Genomic DNA, 17919 nt, shown 5'->3' on the forward strand with positions numbered 1-17919 from the left:
AAAGCTCTGTGCTAGGAGCAGCCTTCAGTCTAAGAGAGACAGAGCTTTCACCAAATTGGCTTCCATCAAATCAGTTACTGTGCCACAGAAATAATGATGAAACTAATCTTATAGCACTCAACAAGATTTCAGGCCCCAATAGCTTTGCTGTGTTAAAACAAAATATTGTGAAACATCAGACATAGACTCCCTTATTTCTGTGAGGCAGGCAGGGGAAAGAAATAGGTAAAATAAACTACTTTTAAAAATATTGAAAAGATCCTTCAGCTGAGAGTAGGGAAGCTTTTTTTTAATATGGAAGTGACAAAATATAATTGACTTAAAGAGCACAGTCATTTTGCAGTCGCCAAGCGTAATGTTTATTGACAATACAGATTGGCAGTAATGAGTTGGAATATGTTTGCATTTTACAAAGATTTTCTTTGCGCTTTCATCACCGATGAACTCAAACACAATTTCAATAGGCCTACGTGTTTAATCAATACCAGCATTTAATAAAAAAACCTACTGTTCTATTCTGCTGCAGCTAAACACGTCAGGATGTCGCGTTGGCCAGGATGAGGTGGATGGAAGATTGTTAAGCTCTTCCTCTGGAAATGAAGTTATTTCTTCCACACCATCGTTTCCTGTCTCGCCACCAACTCCTTATGGTAATGATACCCTTAGTGCAGTAATTCAAAGCTTGGAATTGTAACTGTGTCAATTCAAAATTTGAACAAGATTAGAAAAGTAGCAACTACCTGAAATGTTGATATGCATCAACTTGTGTGTTCTTCGAACAATGGGGGATGCTACCGCAGACCGCCCTAAGTGCAATTTAATTAATTCAACAACAACCTGTTTATCTCAAACAATATCGTTTATCTCAAACAATATCACTTATCTGTCTAGTATTATTTTGGATGTCTTCTCTTACAGTGAAAGTTTTGAAGAATTATTCAGAAATTTCTGTACATGATGCTGGGGATCAGAACACCAATGCTTTGGATGGATACAAAACAACTCCAGGTAAGGAGTGCAATCTATATGAAGCCAGGCTTATTAACTTCAGTAAAGGACTCCCACAATGCTAATGTGATTGAACAAGAGCTCCCCACTTTATTAGTCACTGCAGTCTGAGACCTACGTGCTATAAAGCACTGCAGAGGCACCTGCAGTGCTCAGTTCAGATGAATTAACCTCTCTGTAATGTGGTTGAAACATTCTGGATGTTTTTGGGAGGAATGGCATCATCAGTTTGACTCTTTTTGACAAAATAAATGAGATGACATTTATTTCCATTGGCTTGCCGTCAGAGTAGAATGTGTATTTTCCTTCCAGTTGTGCAAATCTATGTTTAGCTTTAATCAAGGCCAGAATTGTTCTAGTCCTGAATCCACAGAAATTACAATGTTGTCTCGCAATAATAATTATAACCAGTTAGAAATGGCATTTCATGTTTAGCTGTCACAAATTATGCTAGCGATGTTGTATATATTGAAGTCTTGTCCTCTGTAGAGCTTTTCCAAGATCTTATACTTTTTGGAAATGAGTTTTGGGAAGTTACAGGGATGCAGCTATTGATTTTCCATTTTGTTACAAATTTCAGATCTCTTTCCTTTTAGCACAAAGGAACTAGTCACTCCCAAGATTGATCCAAGTATTATGCTCTGGATTCCTCCTACTTAACAATATTTAACCTTCTAATAATAGAACCCAAGGAGGTCTCAGTAAGAACTGGTTTTGCTGTAAACTGGATATCATATATGTTATGATTTTAAGGATTTTTTGAACTTGAAAAATATGTGAGGGGATACAAAGGAGGACAGTATTGAGACAAACTAGTCTGAAAGGCCAAAAGGTAGAAATTACAGCTTAATCAATTTCAAAATCTCTGCCTGATAAATAGCAACCCAACAGGTGTTGTTGAGAGATAATGGGAACTGCAGATGCTGCAGAATCCAAGATAACAAAGTGTGGAGCTGGATGAACACAGCAGGCCGAGCAGCATCTTAGAAGCACAAAAGCTGACGTTTCGGGCTTAGACCCTTCATCAAATAGAATAGTACAGAATCTGAGAATTTGAATTGTACAGGAGTTCCAGCAGATGCAGATTGAATTGTGAAAACCATTAAACAGCAATTACTCTTTTCAACCATGAAATAATTACAAAAATAAAATAACTTCAGTTCTGTTTCACAAACTGTCCCCAACTGCGTTGCTAAAATGATAAACTTCTGAAGTGTAGTCACTGGTCTGTGGGAAACAAAGCTGCCAATTTGCAGACAGCAAGCATCCACAGGCAGCAATATGATAATGTCCATCAAATCTGTTTTGTTAGGAGCAAAACAAAGTTACTGGAAAAGCTCAGAAGGGCCACCACACCCGAAACATTAACCCTGATTTTTTTTTCACAGATGCGACCAGGTTTGCTGAGCTTTTTCAGCAACTTTGTTTTTGTTTTGGATTTACACCACCCACAGTTTTTTTTTGGTTTTTAAATCTGTTTTGTCGTTGTTGATTGGGAGGTAAACATTGGCTACAGCACCAGGGACACTGCTCTCCATTTGTTGGAAGTTGTTCCATGGCATCCTTTGTACCCGCTTTACAGATAAGCAGAGCTTCACTTGAACGTGCTATACCAAAAACCGATCTTTAACAGAACATTACCTCCTCAGCTTTATTGGAGTAGCACCCTTGATCTTTCTGAAGTTTCTGTAGTGGACTGTGAACGCCACAACATCTAACTCCAAAAGATAACTCCCTCCAACTGAAACAGTTGGTAAATGGGTTTTCAACCTTGTTACCACCAGATTTTGCAGTTGCTTACAGTTTTCTTGTTTTGTTCATAAGAAGTGCCACCCCACTTCAACCAGCATTTATTTCCCATCCCTTTAGAAGATGGTGGTGAGCTAATTTCTTGAACTGCTGCAGTCGTTGGGCTGTTGATATGTCCATAGCGCTGCAAGGGAGGAAGTTCCAGGGCTTTGTTGTAGCGTCAGTGAAGGAGCAGCAATGCAATCTAAAGTCAGGATGGTCAGTGGCTTGGAGGGGAACCTATGGGTGGATGTCTTCCCATATTTCTGCTGTGCTTGTCCGTCTAGGTGTGGAAGTCATAGGTTTGGAATTTGCTGTTGAAAGACCTTTGGTGAGTTATGACAGGAAATTTTGTAGATTGGCGGTGAAGGAGTGATTGTTGAAAGTGGATGGGATGTCAGTCGAGTTTTCTGTTTTCTCCTGGATTGTATCAGGCTTCTGAAGTCTTGTTTGATCTGCACACATCCAGGCAAGGGTGTATATTCCATCAGACTCCTGACTTGGGTCTTGTAGTTGGTAGACAAAATTCCTAGTCTCTGACCTATACTCATGAAGCCACAGTATTTACTTTGATGGTGCACTTCCGTTTCTTATCAATAATGACCCCCAGGATGTTAATAGTAGATGATTCATTGATATTGATGTCCTTGAATGTCTAGGGCAAATAGTAATTTAGTTTAGTGCTGTAGTCACATGTATTTGCATGAGTGCAGAGAAAAGTTTACAAGTCGTCACTTTTGGTGCCAGAGTTACAGAGACTTACCTGGAAATTATTTTGGAATAAAGTAGAAAACTTAAGAAATTAGAAGTCTAGCACAGGGATAAAATAGAAAAATAAAGAAATAAACATGACACAATTTGCAGTCCTACCACCCAGCTTGTGCAACTCCAGTCCCCGCTGGGCCTTGCCTCCAGTCTGGGCACCAGGAACTCAGCTCCAGCTCACACACCAAGGTCTCACCACAGTCTGCAAGACAGGGACTCACTTCCAGTCTGCACCAACCTCGCATCCAGTCCAAACCTATTCCACCAGGGTAAGTTGAGGGAAGAAAGTATGAAAAGAAAGAAGAAAACAAGAAAGAAAAGAAAAAGACAAATGGACAGAATAGATGAGCTCCAGCACGGGATCCCTATTCCTCTACCTCCTTGGCTATTTAAGGAGCTGTGAGGCAAGAGGAGTTGGGGCCTGGTGCAGATTGGCCATGATCTTGTTGAATGGTGGCTCAGGTTTAAGGGATTGTTTCTAATGTCCCCAGACAGGACAAAGTGTGTCTTGTCTTCCTGCAGGAGACACTTACACAGGTGAACATATTATTGTTGGAGGTGATCACTGCCTGGCACTTGTATAATGCAGGCGTGACTTGGCACTTATCAGGTCAAACCTGGATGTTATCGTTCTGAAGGGCATGGGCTGCGTCAATATCTGCAGAGTTGCAAATGGCTCTGAACACTGTGCAATCATCAGCGAACATCCCCACTCCTAACTTTATGATGGAGGGCCAGTTGTTGATGAAGCAGCCCATGGTCATTGGGCCTAGTACACTACTCTGAGAAACTTCTGCAGAGGTGTCATGAGGACGATGATGTATGAGAGCAGAGCTGTAGACATTATCGACATGGACTTTAGCATGACCTTTACAAGGTTCCACATGGTAGACTGATTGGTAAAGTTGGATCACATGGGATCCAGGGAGCTCTAGCCAGTAGGATACTAAATTAGTTTGATCGTAGAAGACAGAAGGTAGTGGTAGAGGGTTGGTTTTTTTTGGACTGGAGGCCTGTGACCAGTAGTGTCCCGCAAGGATCGGTGTCAGGTTCACTGTTGTTTGTCATTTTGCAAACGATTTTGATGTAAATCTAGGAAGCATGATGTGATTGGTGTTAGCTTGGTAAGTTTGTGAATTACATCAAATTAGGTGATGTAGTGGACAGTGACAAAAGTTATCTAAGAGTCCAGTGGGATCTTGGTCAGCTGGGCCAGAGCACTAAGGAGTGAGAGATGGAGTTTTATTTAGATAAATGCAAGGTGTTGCAATTTAGAGTAATGTGTACAATTCTGGTCTCCCTGCTACAGGAAGGATATTTTTAAATTGGAAAGGGTGCAGAAGAGATTTACAATGATGTGACTGGGACTGGAGGGTTTGAGTTATAAGGATAGGTTATGACTGTTTTCCTTGGAGCATAGGAGGCTGAGGTGTGACCTTAGAGGTTTATAAAATCATGAGGGCATAAATAAAGTGAAGAGCAAAGGTCTTTTCCCTAGGGTGGGGAAGTTTAAAACTAGAGGACATATGTTTAAGATGAGAGGAGAAAGATTTAAAAGGATCCTGAGGGGCAACCCCTTCAGACAGAGGGTGGCTCGTATGTGGAATGAACTGACAGAAGGTATGGTGGATGCAGGTATAATTACAACATGTAAAAGACATTTGGACAGGTGCATGGATATAAAAGGTTGAGAGTGATATGAGTCAAGTGCAGGCTAATGGGCCTAGATTGGTTTGGGAAACTTGGTCGGCATAGACGAGTTGGACTGGAGGAACAAAAACAAAGAAAGGCTCAGCAGGTCTGGCAGCATCTGTGAAGAAGAAAACAGAGTTAGCGTTTCAGGTCTGATGACCCTTCCTCAGAACTGATGGTTGCTGGGAAAACGGCAGTTTATATGCAGAAAATGGGGATGTGGATGGGGAGGGAGTAAGTGATAGGATAGAGCCCTAAGAGATGGAAGGACAGTTGGACAGACAAAGAAGTTACTAACGATCAGGCTGGGAGGATGAGTCGTTGTCAATGGGGACTGTTAGTGACTAACAACAGGGGGTGTGTAATGGCAGGCTGTGTGGTAACAGGCCTGGTGTATGGGGTAGGGGGCTGGGACATGGGAGAGTTTAGGCCCTAAAATTATTGAACTTGATATTGAGTTTGAAGGGCAGCAAGGCCCCCAAGTGGAAAATGAGTTGTTGTTCTTCCAGGTTGCGTTGAGCTTCGCTGGAATACAGCAGCAAGCTAGAGATAGAGATGTTGGCCAGGGAACAGGGTGATGTGCTGAAGTAGCAGGCAACAGGTAGTTCAGGGTCTTTTTTGTGAGCAGAGTGTCGATGTATAGGAGACCACATTGTGAGCAGCAAATACAGTAGACTAGATCTGGGAAGTGCAGGCAAAGTACTGTTTCACCTGATAAGTATGTTTGGGCTCTTGGATACTAGGGAGGGAGGAGGTAAATGGGCAGGTGTCACACCTTTGCTGGTTACGTGGGATGTTGGGGGTGATGGGAGTGTGGACCAGGGTGTCCCGGAGGGAATGGTCCCTGCGGAAGGCGAGCAAGGGAGGGGAGGGGAATATGTGTCTGGTGGTGGCATCTCGCTGGAGGTGGCGGAAATGGCTTCTGATGATCTTCTGGATGTGGATGCTGGTGGGATGGCAGGTAAGGACAAGGGGAACTGAAGAGTCTGTTTTCATTCTGTAGGACTGTATGACTGAGATTACTGATCTGTGAGAACCAAAACCATCTTCCTCTGTGTTTGTTATGACTCCAGTCAGTGGAGTGGTTTTCCTCTTGATTTTCCTTGAATCCAGTTTTCCTAGGCATCTTTGATACCATACACTTGTCAAATTCTCCTTTTATGAAAAGAGCAGTCATTCTCATCTTAATCCTAGAGTTCAGCACTTTTGTCTAAGTTTCTACCAAGACTGTAATGAAGACGAAAGCTGAGTGGCCCTGGCCCAACCCAGACAGAACATCAGTGAACAGGTTATTTCTGAACTAGCGCTGCTTGATAGCGATGTTGACAACATCTTTCATCACTTTACTGAAGCTGTTGCAGGTAAGTACGTTGTTCAGACATCCCACAGCCATGGGAAATGCAGGGTTAGAGTAAGGGGGTAGGTCTGGGTGGGTTGCCGTTCAAATGGTCAGTGTGGATCTGATGGGTTGAATGGCCTGCTCCCACACTGTAGGGATTCTATGAAATGTAAAGAGTTTGAAAGCACAATTTGGATTTTGACCAGGGCAAGCTCAGAACGTGGCCGGCACTGCTGATATGCCAGGAACAACACTGTTGCTCCAGCTGCTGCCTGTCCAGTTCAGCATAAAATGCAGTTTCACACTATTTCTGTTTCCTATGGGTGCATTCCCACACATTGTTTGTACACAGAAGTTAATACATGTGGGGTGGCCACGAAGAAGGGCTGTGGAATTACTCTTTCAGCATTAGAGAGTTTATGGTTTTGTAAAATAAAACTAAATTCCATTTTATGATGTAATCTTGTTGCTGAATTCAAAGTTTTATTACAACGTACATTGCAATTAGTTACAAAGTATTGAATTTTCGTTGAAGATAACAAAGGCAGAGGACTTGGCTCAGCTGGAACTTTATATTTAGTTTCAACAAATGTTTGTTCTGACTTATTTTAAGCTTTATTATTGCAGCTGTGGAATAATGGATTGGAACTGTGGATCTGAGCTGTAACGCTTAAATTATCCCCTCAAATTAACAGAGGTGATTCACATCCTGTTTCATTTGATATTAAAAAAAGATTTTTACAGAAGGGAACTAAACAAGTTCGCTCATTACTTTTGCAAGAAAGTCAAATTTAAATGACATATACTCGTGTAAAGGTTGAATTTTTGACACTTCTGTTTTAGGATAAAATTCATGGAGTGAATTTTTACATGGGTCAGAAGCAAAAACCGAAATTGCTGGAAAAGCTCAGCAGGTCTGGCAGCATCTGCGAAGAGAAATCGGTTAGCATTTCAGTTCCGATGACCGTTCCTCAATGTCTGAGGAAGTTTCACTGGACCTGAAATAGTAACCCTGATTTCTCTTCACAGATGCTGCCACTCCTGCTGAGCTTTTCCAGCAATTTCGGTTTTGCTTCTGATTTTCAGCAGCTGCAGTTCTTCAAGGTTTTACATGGGTCATCTTTTAAAGGCGTTAATGCATGAATTTTGGAGGGATTAATGTGTACCTTTGATTTGAACTCTGATGATTTCTTAAACAGACCATTGTAATTGCTGAGATAACGAAGTGTGAAGCTGGATGAACACAGCAGGCCAAGCAGCATCTCAGGAGCACAAAAGCTGACATTTTGGGCCTAGACCCTTCATCAGAGACCCTTCATCAAGGGTCTGAGCCGGAAACGTCAGCTTTGGTGCTCCTGAGATGCTGCTTGGCGTGCTGTGTTCATCCAGCTTCACACTTTGTTATCTCGGATTCTCCAGCATCTGCAGTTCCCATTATCTGTGATTGTAATAGCTGAAGTAAGTGAAAACAATTGCTCAATTGTACTATGTGATGGACCCTGATGACTTTCCTTCTTTGAGGGACGCTGCCCTTTCAAAGCAGTATTTAATTCTGTCACAGTATCCTGGACCAGACAACTCATTCTTCTTGGTAGTATCTTGGATCTTAGAACCAGGCATTTTTAAAATAAACTGCCCTGAATATATGTCATTACTGTATTGGGCAGTGTTTAATGCATTCAGCAGCATTAACCTTGTCAGACCCTTAAAAACTTGCAGATATCTCTCTTAACCCTAGACTTACCTCTTCTCTAAGTTGCCTGGGGCATCCATGGACAAGTGGCTATGTCCTCTGGCAAGAAATGAGCAACCATCCAGCACAGTGTTCCTTCCTACATCCACATCAGGTTCAAAATGGAACTTAAATTTAACACAGTGGCTTAACTCATTCCAACTCCTTCAGTCCGTACTTCCAACTCTAATTCGGTGACACTGCAAGTCTGAAGGGAAGAGGCTACAAGTCTGGGGACCAGAGAGGGGAAGGATTTGCAGTGACCAGAAGGCTCAGGAATAGCAAGTTTGGGATGCAAGATCAGTGGCAAGTGGGAGGTCCAGCGAGTGTAAAATTATATTTTTATACCGTATTTTTAAAATTTGCTTTATTTTCAGAACAATTCAAGTCACTAAAGTACGGATTTAGCAGTTTCAGGTCTTTCAAATTTCACCGTACATCTAGCTGCTCTTGCATTGCCTTTAATGGGAAAACGTGGTTCACTGGCAGGCATTTTACTTATGGTTGTGCTGCTGAAAATCACAGCTCTAAGTTTAAGTGAAAACTCTCAGTAATTTAAATTCCAGTATATTTAAAATAAAGTTTTAGAACAGAAGTGATGTACAAACATTTATTACAACTTTGCTGTTGCAAACACGTGTGAATAATGTAAAATATTTAGTCTCATTCACACATGCCTTTAAGCTTTTTTTCGACCATAGCTTTATGTACACATTGAATTGGAGTATTTTTTAATAATCTCTGCTGTGTTAATTCAAATTTCATGACAAATGGCCCATCCTGTCCTCCAGCAGAATACCAGAATTTCCAAGAAATCAGACATTCATTATCCAAAGGTGTGGCATTATCTTTGTCTTTACACTATTAGGTACTTTCTCAGAGCAGGGTTTGGTGGTATGCTCAGTTTCCACCTCAAACAGGAGGAAGCATTATTTTAATGGTAACTTCTGGGTGGAAAGATCACACATCTCTCAATATTTGGAAAGGATTTTGTTTCTAAATCGTTTGTAAACATCTTCAACATTGTTAAACAGTAGCAAATGAAGGTGACAGAAAGGACACGCTAATGTTATTGGTAATGTTCTTCAGTCAGTTTGTAACTGAATATTATCTGTAGGTTTAAGATTCTCGAGACTTTGTGCCGATAGTCTCAAAGAGAAACTAACTCAACAGCACCATTATTGGCCCTGAATAGTTTTCCAATTTGACTTCCTATCTGAGCTATTTGGAAAAAAGAACAGAATGATCATCTTGAGATATGCCTCAAAGGGTGGGTAACATGAGTACTGCTCTGTACCTACCTGCCTGCACCTCCACAATTAGATTTGAATTATTTCCGCTTATTGTCACTGTATGAAGGTGGGTGTTTGAAGGTTGGATTGGCTGTGCTGCTAACTTTAATTTGAGGTGTGGCTGCATCCACCTGAATGTAACTGTTGGACACTTGACTTGTACAATAGTGGTCAACAGAGGGACAGATGCAGAATCGGGCTACCTGCTGCAAGGACAGCTGTCCTAGAATGCTACTTAGGCTGATAACATCCAAATGACACTAATGGTCACCCAGGTGTGAATTTTAGCTCTACCATTGTAAAGGCATGCTACAGCATTGACCTCTGGTGGTGCAATGTAATGTCACAAGGGGTAACTGTCCTAACAATAACATTACGCACTAACCCTTCTCTCTCTGTTTCCGAACAGCAGCTTAAATGTTTGGCGGTTGAGTCACTTACTGTGTTCTTTCAGTTTCTTTTGCTTGTCAACTTGTCTCTTGTCCTTCAGCTTCAACAAATTTAGTTGAGGCATTTGTTAATCCCTTTATAGAGGTTTGGTTTCTTTTTTGCCACTGTGACTCCCTACTCTCATTGACCCCATCCATTTAACTTGCCCTTATAAAACCTTTTGTTCCTTGCATCCATCCATATTTGTGTTTGGAGATAGGCACAATATTAAGTGGTCCTCAGAAATCTAAATGAAACTGCTTATTTCCATTAATATCTCTGCAAAATTTTCCCGTATCCTTTTGGATGGAAATGACCAGTACTTGAAAATCTGGAGTGTGAATTTTAACATTTTGCAGTCATTTTCAGAATCTGCTCAATATTATTTGTAAAAAGACCACGGTATGATCCTAAACTTCATTCAGCTTATGGACTTTATTAGATCTTCCCCTCTGTTCTAAACTCGATAATCAATCACTAACCTTGCAGCTGCAGTGCTGCTCCTCATCAAACTCATGGTTCCTCCCCATCAAATCAAAATTCTGTGCCTCAGTCTCCTTGCACTGCATCAATATCATCAGTCTATAACCTCATTGTACCTAACATTCCTCCTCTTCTAAACGAGGAAGACTTTACAAATAACCCTAACCCAATCACATACAGTATGGTTTGGGCATTGTAAAAAGGACATTCAAACATACAGGATAGGTTCACCAGGAATGAGAAACAATAGGTGGAGGAGACTTGAGGGACTGGAAACATTTGCAGTGGAACAGAGCTGTTTTAAAAGAAAAATGAAGCCTTGCATTTATATACTGCATTTAAAGACCACCACCAGGTTTCTTAAAGGGCTTTGCAGCCCATCTCATGACTGTAGTCACTATTGTAAGTACTGCAACCAATTTTGTGCGCAGTAAGCTCCTACACACAGGAATGTTATAATGACCAAGTAAGCTGTTTTATGTAGTGTTGGTTAAGGCATAAATATTGGTCAGTACACTCCTTGCTGCTGTTCAAAATAACACTGTGGGATCTTTTACATCCACTTGAATGGGTAAATGGCACATCAGTTTGACATGTCTTCTGAAAGTCAGCACCTTTGACAATACAGCACTGCCTCAGCACTGCAATAGGATATCGGCCTTGACTTGTGTGCTCCCAGGGATGAGACTTAAATCCTGAGCTCAGAGGGGCCAGTACTGCCAGGTGAACCACAGCTGGTACACAAACTTACAAAATCAGGATCAGCGATGGGATCCAAATTTCAACTTGACACGCAAATGCAAGAGAGGAAGTTGGAAGCAATTATTGTGCAATTTCAGAATTTTTCCACAAAAGCTGTTTGATGCAGAGACTGTTGCATCCTTTAAGGGAAACTTAGCAATTATTTAAAGTAAAGCAAAACAGAGAGCTATCGTTGGGCAGCTTTGTATAAATACTCAAACTTGAATTTGACAAAAATGATATATGTGCTGTTTTGCATCGAGCTTTTATGAAGAACAGTGTACACGGTAACGTACAGAGTATTTTTTATATCAACTTCTCATACACTCAACTAAGTATATCTCCTTAGTCACCATCTCCTGCTACCCCTCCCCAATAGCTTTTTTCAACTAATTTTCTGACGAAAGTAGCAACATAATTTTAAATTTTTACAAAGAACGGTTTTTGGCAACATTCACTACTGCCCCTGGAATGAAACCTCCTGTTTTCTGGTGCTTTCCTGAAGCTCTTGGTACATGAGAAAATCCTTTTCAGTGTCTGAAACCTTCCTGATACATATGTATAAACAATGCTGATGGGTTAACCCATCATCAAGTTGAATTTCAATCTCAATTCTTTCCTCTAAGGGCAATTGTAGATATTAAATGAGAGCAAGCTCATTCTCTGTTGTGATGACCTGATAGCTAAACAGCATAGAAATGTAGAAAACAGGAAAAGCCCATTCAGCCCTTTTGGAGTCTGTTCTGCAGTTCATTGTGATCTTAGTTGGTCATCCAACTCAGTAGCCCGTTCCCACTTTTCTCTCACATCCTTTGATCCCTTTAGACTCAAGAGGTACATTGAACTCCTATTGAAATCGTACAATGCTTTGGTCTTGACTTTTTCCTGTGTCGCAAATTGCACACATTCACCGCTCCCTGGATGAAGTCTCAGTTCTCAGTGGCTCACCCTGTATCCATAGACTGTGATCCCTGGTTTTGCACTCCCCTGCCATTGGAAAATTCTTCTTTCGTGTCTTCTCTCTTTCCTGTTCGAGTTCTTTTATATTTTTCTATGGGGTCTCCTCTCTTTCTTCTAATGACCAGCAAATATAACCCTGACTAATTCAGCTGCTCTTCATACGCAAGTCCTGCCATCCCAGGAATCAGTGTAGTAAACATTTGCTGCACTGTCTCTATAGCAAGAACGTTCTTCCTCAGACGAGGAGATCAAAACTGTACACAGTATTCCAGGTGTGATCTCATCAAGGCCCTGTATAATTGCAACAATACACCTCTGCTACTGTACTGAAACCGCTGACTAGAAAGACTAACATATTACAACATAGCCTCTTCTTCCTCAGGAGGCTAAGGAAATTCAGATATCCATAAGGACTCTTCCCCAGCTTTTACAAATGCACCAAAGAAGACATTCAGTCTGGATGCATCACAACTTGGTACGTTAACTACTCTGCCCGGGATTGTAAGCAACTACAGATGGTTGTGAACATAGCCCATTCCATTACCCAAGCCAACCTTCCATTCATTGACAGTTTTCGATGCCTTGGAAAGGCAGCCAACATCACCAAAGACCCCGCCCATCCCTGTTATAATCTTTTCCAACCTCTTCTGTCAGGCAGAAGATACAAAAGCTTAAACACACGTATCAACAGGTTCAAACACAGCTTCTTCCCCAATGTTATTAGACTTTTAAATGGACCTCTCAACTTTCAAATCTAATGTTGAACTTGCTTTTTAGGGCCTTCTTTGCAGCTGTATCTTTGTATTCCTCACCTTGTTCAATCACCCTATGATCTTTGTATGTTATGTTCTGCCTGTACTGTATGCAAAACAAAACTTTTTCAGTGTACTTGGGAACATGTGACAATGATAAGTCAAATCAAATCGAGTCAAAAACCATTTACCTTCTTTACTACCTGCAGCTCCTGCGTACTTACCAACAGTGACTGTTGCACAAGAACACCCAAGTCCCATTGCACATCCCTCTCTCCCAATTGATAGCCATTTAGTTTTTTTGCAACAATTCACTGCTGGCTGTCCAAGTCTCCTCTCAGTAATGACTACCTGGAAGAGATATCAAAAGACCATAATCATGTTTCAAACCAAGGGGAAGAAGAATGGAGGAAAACAGGTAAATAAAAATCTTTGTGCCCAAGTATCTTAAGAATATGCATTGAAGATAGGGCAACCAGAGATCCTGGTTTTCCATCAAACATCATAATGTTCTGCCATTTGACTCAAATAGCCCAAATATTCCAATTTTCACATTTTCCTTTTTTTTGGATCAAGGATAAACTAGTCCTAGCAAAGAAAATCTTTCTGAAATGTTGTCTGTTGAATCTCCCACCCACCATCCAGTTGGTGTACCTGAGGAAGTTGTCACTGTATTTCTGGCTTCATTGCTAACAATGGCTTTTAAACAATGTATGGAATAATGTTGCCAGTTCTGTGGCTGAGTGTATCGCGAAAATGCCATCACATGAATTCCCAACTGAAACTATCCTTCACAAATTGCTGCCATTGCTGATCCAACATGCCGTTCATCACAGAGCCTTGCCTCCCTATGGCTTTCCACTGTCTCCCACTTTTGACCTCTGAACTACCGGTCACTCTCATTGAACATGAATCTCTTACTAGTCGTCTAGGGTCATTCACAACCTGCATTAGCGGCATCTTGTAGCAGTAACTTTTTTTAAAGTGATAAGGATGTCTGGCTGAGTTACAAGCCTGCCCTTGTCGATTGTTTTCTTTTAAAGTTTTTTTTCTCCCCCTGAATTGCTTATCCGTTTCCTGAGCCTGCAGCAGATGTGGACAACCATTGAAAATGAACAATATTTTGGCTACTAGGTTATGTGACTTGAAAGCTTTTTGTTTTACTTTTTTACTCAGTAACAACTGATTTTTAAAACTTTAATTGCCCATGGTTGGGAAATGCTACAAGCTAGTATGATCTAAAATATGATATGAGCTGCATTGTGGATTTCAACATGGTCCACGTGTCTTTTTAACAAAAAAAAACAGTTTAATAATGGAAACACTTAAGGATTGTATATCTTTGGGCAGTAAAGAAAATGTGCACAAAGTATTTGTCCTGAGGGGCATTTTGACCTTTGACTTTTGTTAGTACTTTTTCATTGGTAGAAGCAGATTGGGAGAGTGCAAAACAATGCTCCTGTGTAAAAAGTTAAATGCAAATGAGGCTGCAGTTAGAGCATGAATACACTGAATGAGCAGACTCGCTGTGGCTGAGAGGAGCAAATCCAGCAGAAACAATTGTTGAATTATTTTCCATATGGACAGAGTGGATTAAGCTGTCGCTGATCAAACATCTTCTGTTAGAATAGCCCTGCCTTCTCTCCTTTCCAGTCTCTGCGGGAGTTGTGCTTTTGTACTGAGTTTATTGCAGACTGTAAGTAAGAAAGAACGGAAAACTGAGACTGGATAATCTCTTGAAACAAATCACATTTTTTGTAAGTGGTATTCCTGCTTTTTGTTGCTTTTACACTGAAGTCTGTCAGAGGAAACAGCAAGCCTAAATGCCCTTTTGGCTGTAGTAAAATTGCAACCTTTCAAGACATTCGACGTATAGCTGCTCTTATGAAAGTTTTCCACCATGACTACTTCAGTTGGTAGGTAAACTGTGGCTTCAGACTGATATGGATGTTTTTTTTAATCTGAATCCCTAAGACATTTAATAATCTCTAAGAAAACAACTGGCATTGAAACACTAAGTTTAGAGTGTGAGCAGATTACTCTAGTGGAGCTTTGTTCTTCCAAGTAAGTCTATTTGCTTACTGTAATGAAGGAGAAATCTTAAATACAATGCTGTGTAGCTGGATTGCATTTATAGTAGAAGTGTTGAATTTGCAGGCTGCTTGCTAACATCTTTGGCCATATGTTTGCAGGGTCGAGAGAATTCCAGAAGGGCTTCTTAGAGGTCTCTCTATATTAGACCAAAATGATTTCAGTGTTTTGGATGAAATAAAGTTTGTGTCGTTTTAGAATTTGCTTGGTTACTTTTTTCTGGTGAATTGATACTCTTTGCATGAACTAACGACTCATTGAATTCACTGTTTTTTAAGTATGCAGCTATATAGAGGCCACATACTGGAGCAGTAACAGCTGAGCACATTCCTGAGGGTAGCTAGAACATGCTTGGGTCATTGGCAGTAATCCACAAAATTCCTCTATAATAATCCATTTATATTGCAGTAGCTGTCTCTTGAGGCACCCCTGCAGTAGAAATGAGGCAACTTATGTGACCCCGCATCTCCAGAGGCAGGAAAGTTCTAATACCCTGGAAAGTGGGTTCTTTCCATGCCTGTACACCTCTCAGAAGATAGGCCTCCAAAACCCAGTCTGTGTGAAACAGCAATGTGCATATCTTTTCTCCAAGCTAGTGAACTGTACTTGCTATTTTTTAAATATTCACTGTACTATTTCCTTTGTGTCAGGGAAACCAAATGGAGATTTGTTTATGGCTTTGCTGAACATGTTCAGTCTGCGTATAAATGTGATCCTGAGCTCCCTAAAGCTCGCTGTTTTGATTTTTCACCCCATTTTTACTTTGACCTCTCTCTGCCTTTGACTTTCTACATTGTTGATCGAAGCTGAACATAAGCTGAGAATACTCTTTATCTTTCTACTCACTGTCTTACACCCCCACCCCCCTGACCTTAAAGTTAACAGTTTAAATCTAGCTCCCATTTTCTCTCCAGCTGTAGGTGCTGGGATTTTCAAGACAAAGATGGAACAGATTTGTTTTTTAATGAGATGAGAGTCACCTTTCAGTGACTGACTGATCTTCATCATTCAAGTCCACCTAATTTGTTTCTATGATCTGTGATGTTGGACTTTTTATTTCTTTACTTTTCTGATTATTTTCCTAAGAACTTGTACCTAAGGTAACACTAAAATGTGGCAACTTGTAAACTTTTCCGTGTACATGTGGAATGCGCTGCTGGCAGTGGGAGTGGAGTCAGATACTTTAGAGACTTTATAAGCGACTCTTGTATAGGCACATGGAGGATAGTAACATGTAGGGTATGCAGGGTAGTTTGATCTTTGAAGGATAATAGGTCGGCACAACATCATGGACCAAAGGGCCTGCACTGTGCTCTATTTTTCCATGTTCTATGTACTCACTTGAAATCAAGTCAATTCAATTCTTTCACCAGAGTCCTTCTCCACGCGACCACTTATTTTTATGCCATTAATCCAGTGAACTCTTTAGCGGTTCTTGCAGTCTCCATGTTTCATTTGTGTCTCTTATTTCCTGATCATGCCTCCTTTTGTCTCCTGCTAGTATCACATATGCTATTGAGCATCATTAGGACCTCACCGAAGCACGTCGCAGGCAATTTCAATAATTTTCCAGTGTTTTTGTCCCCCCCTCTCTGAGCATGTTCTATTCATTTTCTCAATGTTGTTCTTGTGAAAACTCCCGTGGAAGCATTATATACCTGAAACAGTGACTGAGGGACTAGCATAGCTTTGCAGATTCTTGCCTAACCTCCTGAAAATAATAATTCCAGATATTCTGTTTTTTTCTAACCCTATCCGTGGGGGTAAAACATTGGTGATCCCCAAGATCACCAGGGACCGCATCTAAAACCAAGTATTCTCTAGTTTCAGTCTCGCCTCATTGTCCACACTGCAACTTTCATGTTGCTAACCAACACTTTGCTATCCCTATATCACTGTCTTGGGAAAAGCAGGAGGTCTTTAAGTCTTCCCTGGCAAAGCAAGCAGGGTTTTGGAATTTGGAGTCCAGTAAACTGAACCAGCAAGATAGAGCATAAATAGGATATGAATGGTGGCAAGGAAAAGTGAAATCCTGTGCACACAAAGCTTATTATGAGCTGATGCAATTTCAAGAAAAGCTAACACTGTCTATGTGACACAATTCGGAAACAAGCTTATACATTGAATTGCCTCTACTAAACACTTTTTAGCCCTGAGTCCATTCTCAAGGGGACACTGTGTTGCTCAGAAATTAGGTTCATGTGAAGACCTTGTGCTGCAGTCTGAGTTCAGTAATTTAATATATAAATGGATTGAAGAATGGCTTCACCTTCACACTGAAATCGTATTTCAATGCATTCCTACTGTGCTCCTTAATAAAAGTATGCCAATCAAAAATCATTGCAATAAGCAAAGTAATGAGTGGGTTACATTCCTGACTCTTAACTCGTTATGTTAAAAATGCCTGTCTTAAACTCAACTGGTCAAAAATATTCCCATCTCATCTCACCAACTAGTAACTATTTACTAACGCTTTCTACTGACCTCATTCATATCGCTTCCTACTTCCTGCTAGCCACTTCCTGTTACTCCCTTTCTTGCCATTGCTTCTGCACAAGGCACTCTTGTATTCCACTTCCCTCCTTTGCTGCTCATTGCTTCCTTCCTCTGACTCACTCCCTTGCTTTCCTCCCTCAAGCCTGTTTTCTCTGCTTCCCTCCCTTGACCCTCCCATTCATATTCCCTTTCCCCAATTGACCCTTCAGCCACTTCCCTTCTGCTTGCTGCTTCCCGCTTCCCTTCCCTCGATTTACACTGCTTTCCTGTGCCAATCCCTGCTCTCTGCCATCGTCCCTCCTTCCCTCTGATTCTCCGGATTCACTGCATCCCTCCCCAATCTTGTACTTG

At 41.0% G+C, this 17919-nt stretch overlaps 1 protein-coding gene across 3 annotated transcripts in view; it reads left to right on the top strand.

The window, feature by feature from the left end:
- Positions 1 to 17919, top strand: part of LOC125461428 (tensin-3-like) — a 386950-nt gene that overhangs the window by 336956 nt on the left and 32075 nt on the right. For all 3 annotated transcript variants that reach the window (XM_048550197.2, XM_048550207.2, XM_048550217.2), the window contains 2 exons: positions 527 to 650; positions 919 to 1008. In XM_048550197.2, coding sequence (XP_048406154.2) covers positions 527 to 650; positions 919 to 1008 — 214 coding nt within the window. The remainder of the gene's footprint in view (positions 1 to 526; positions 651 to 918; positions 1009 to 17919) is intronic.

Source organism: Stegostoma tigrinum, chromosome 2 (assembly GCF_030684315.1).
Source record: "Stegostoma tigrinum isolate sSteTig4 chromosome 2, sSteTig4.hap1, whole genome shotgun sequence".
Classification (NCBI taxonomy): Eukaryota; Metazoa; Chordata; class Chondrichthyes; order Orectolobiformes; family Stegostomatidae; genus Stegostoma; species Stegostoma tigrinum.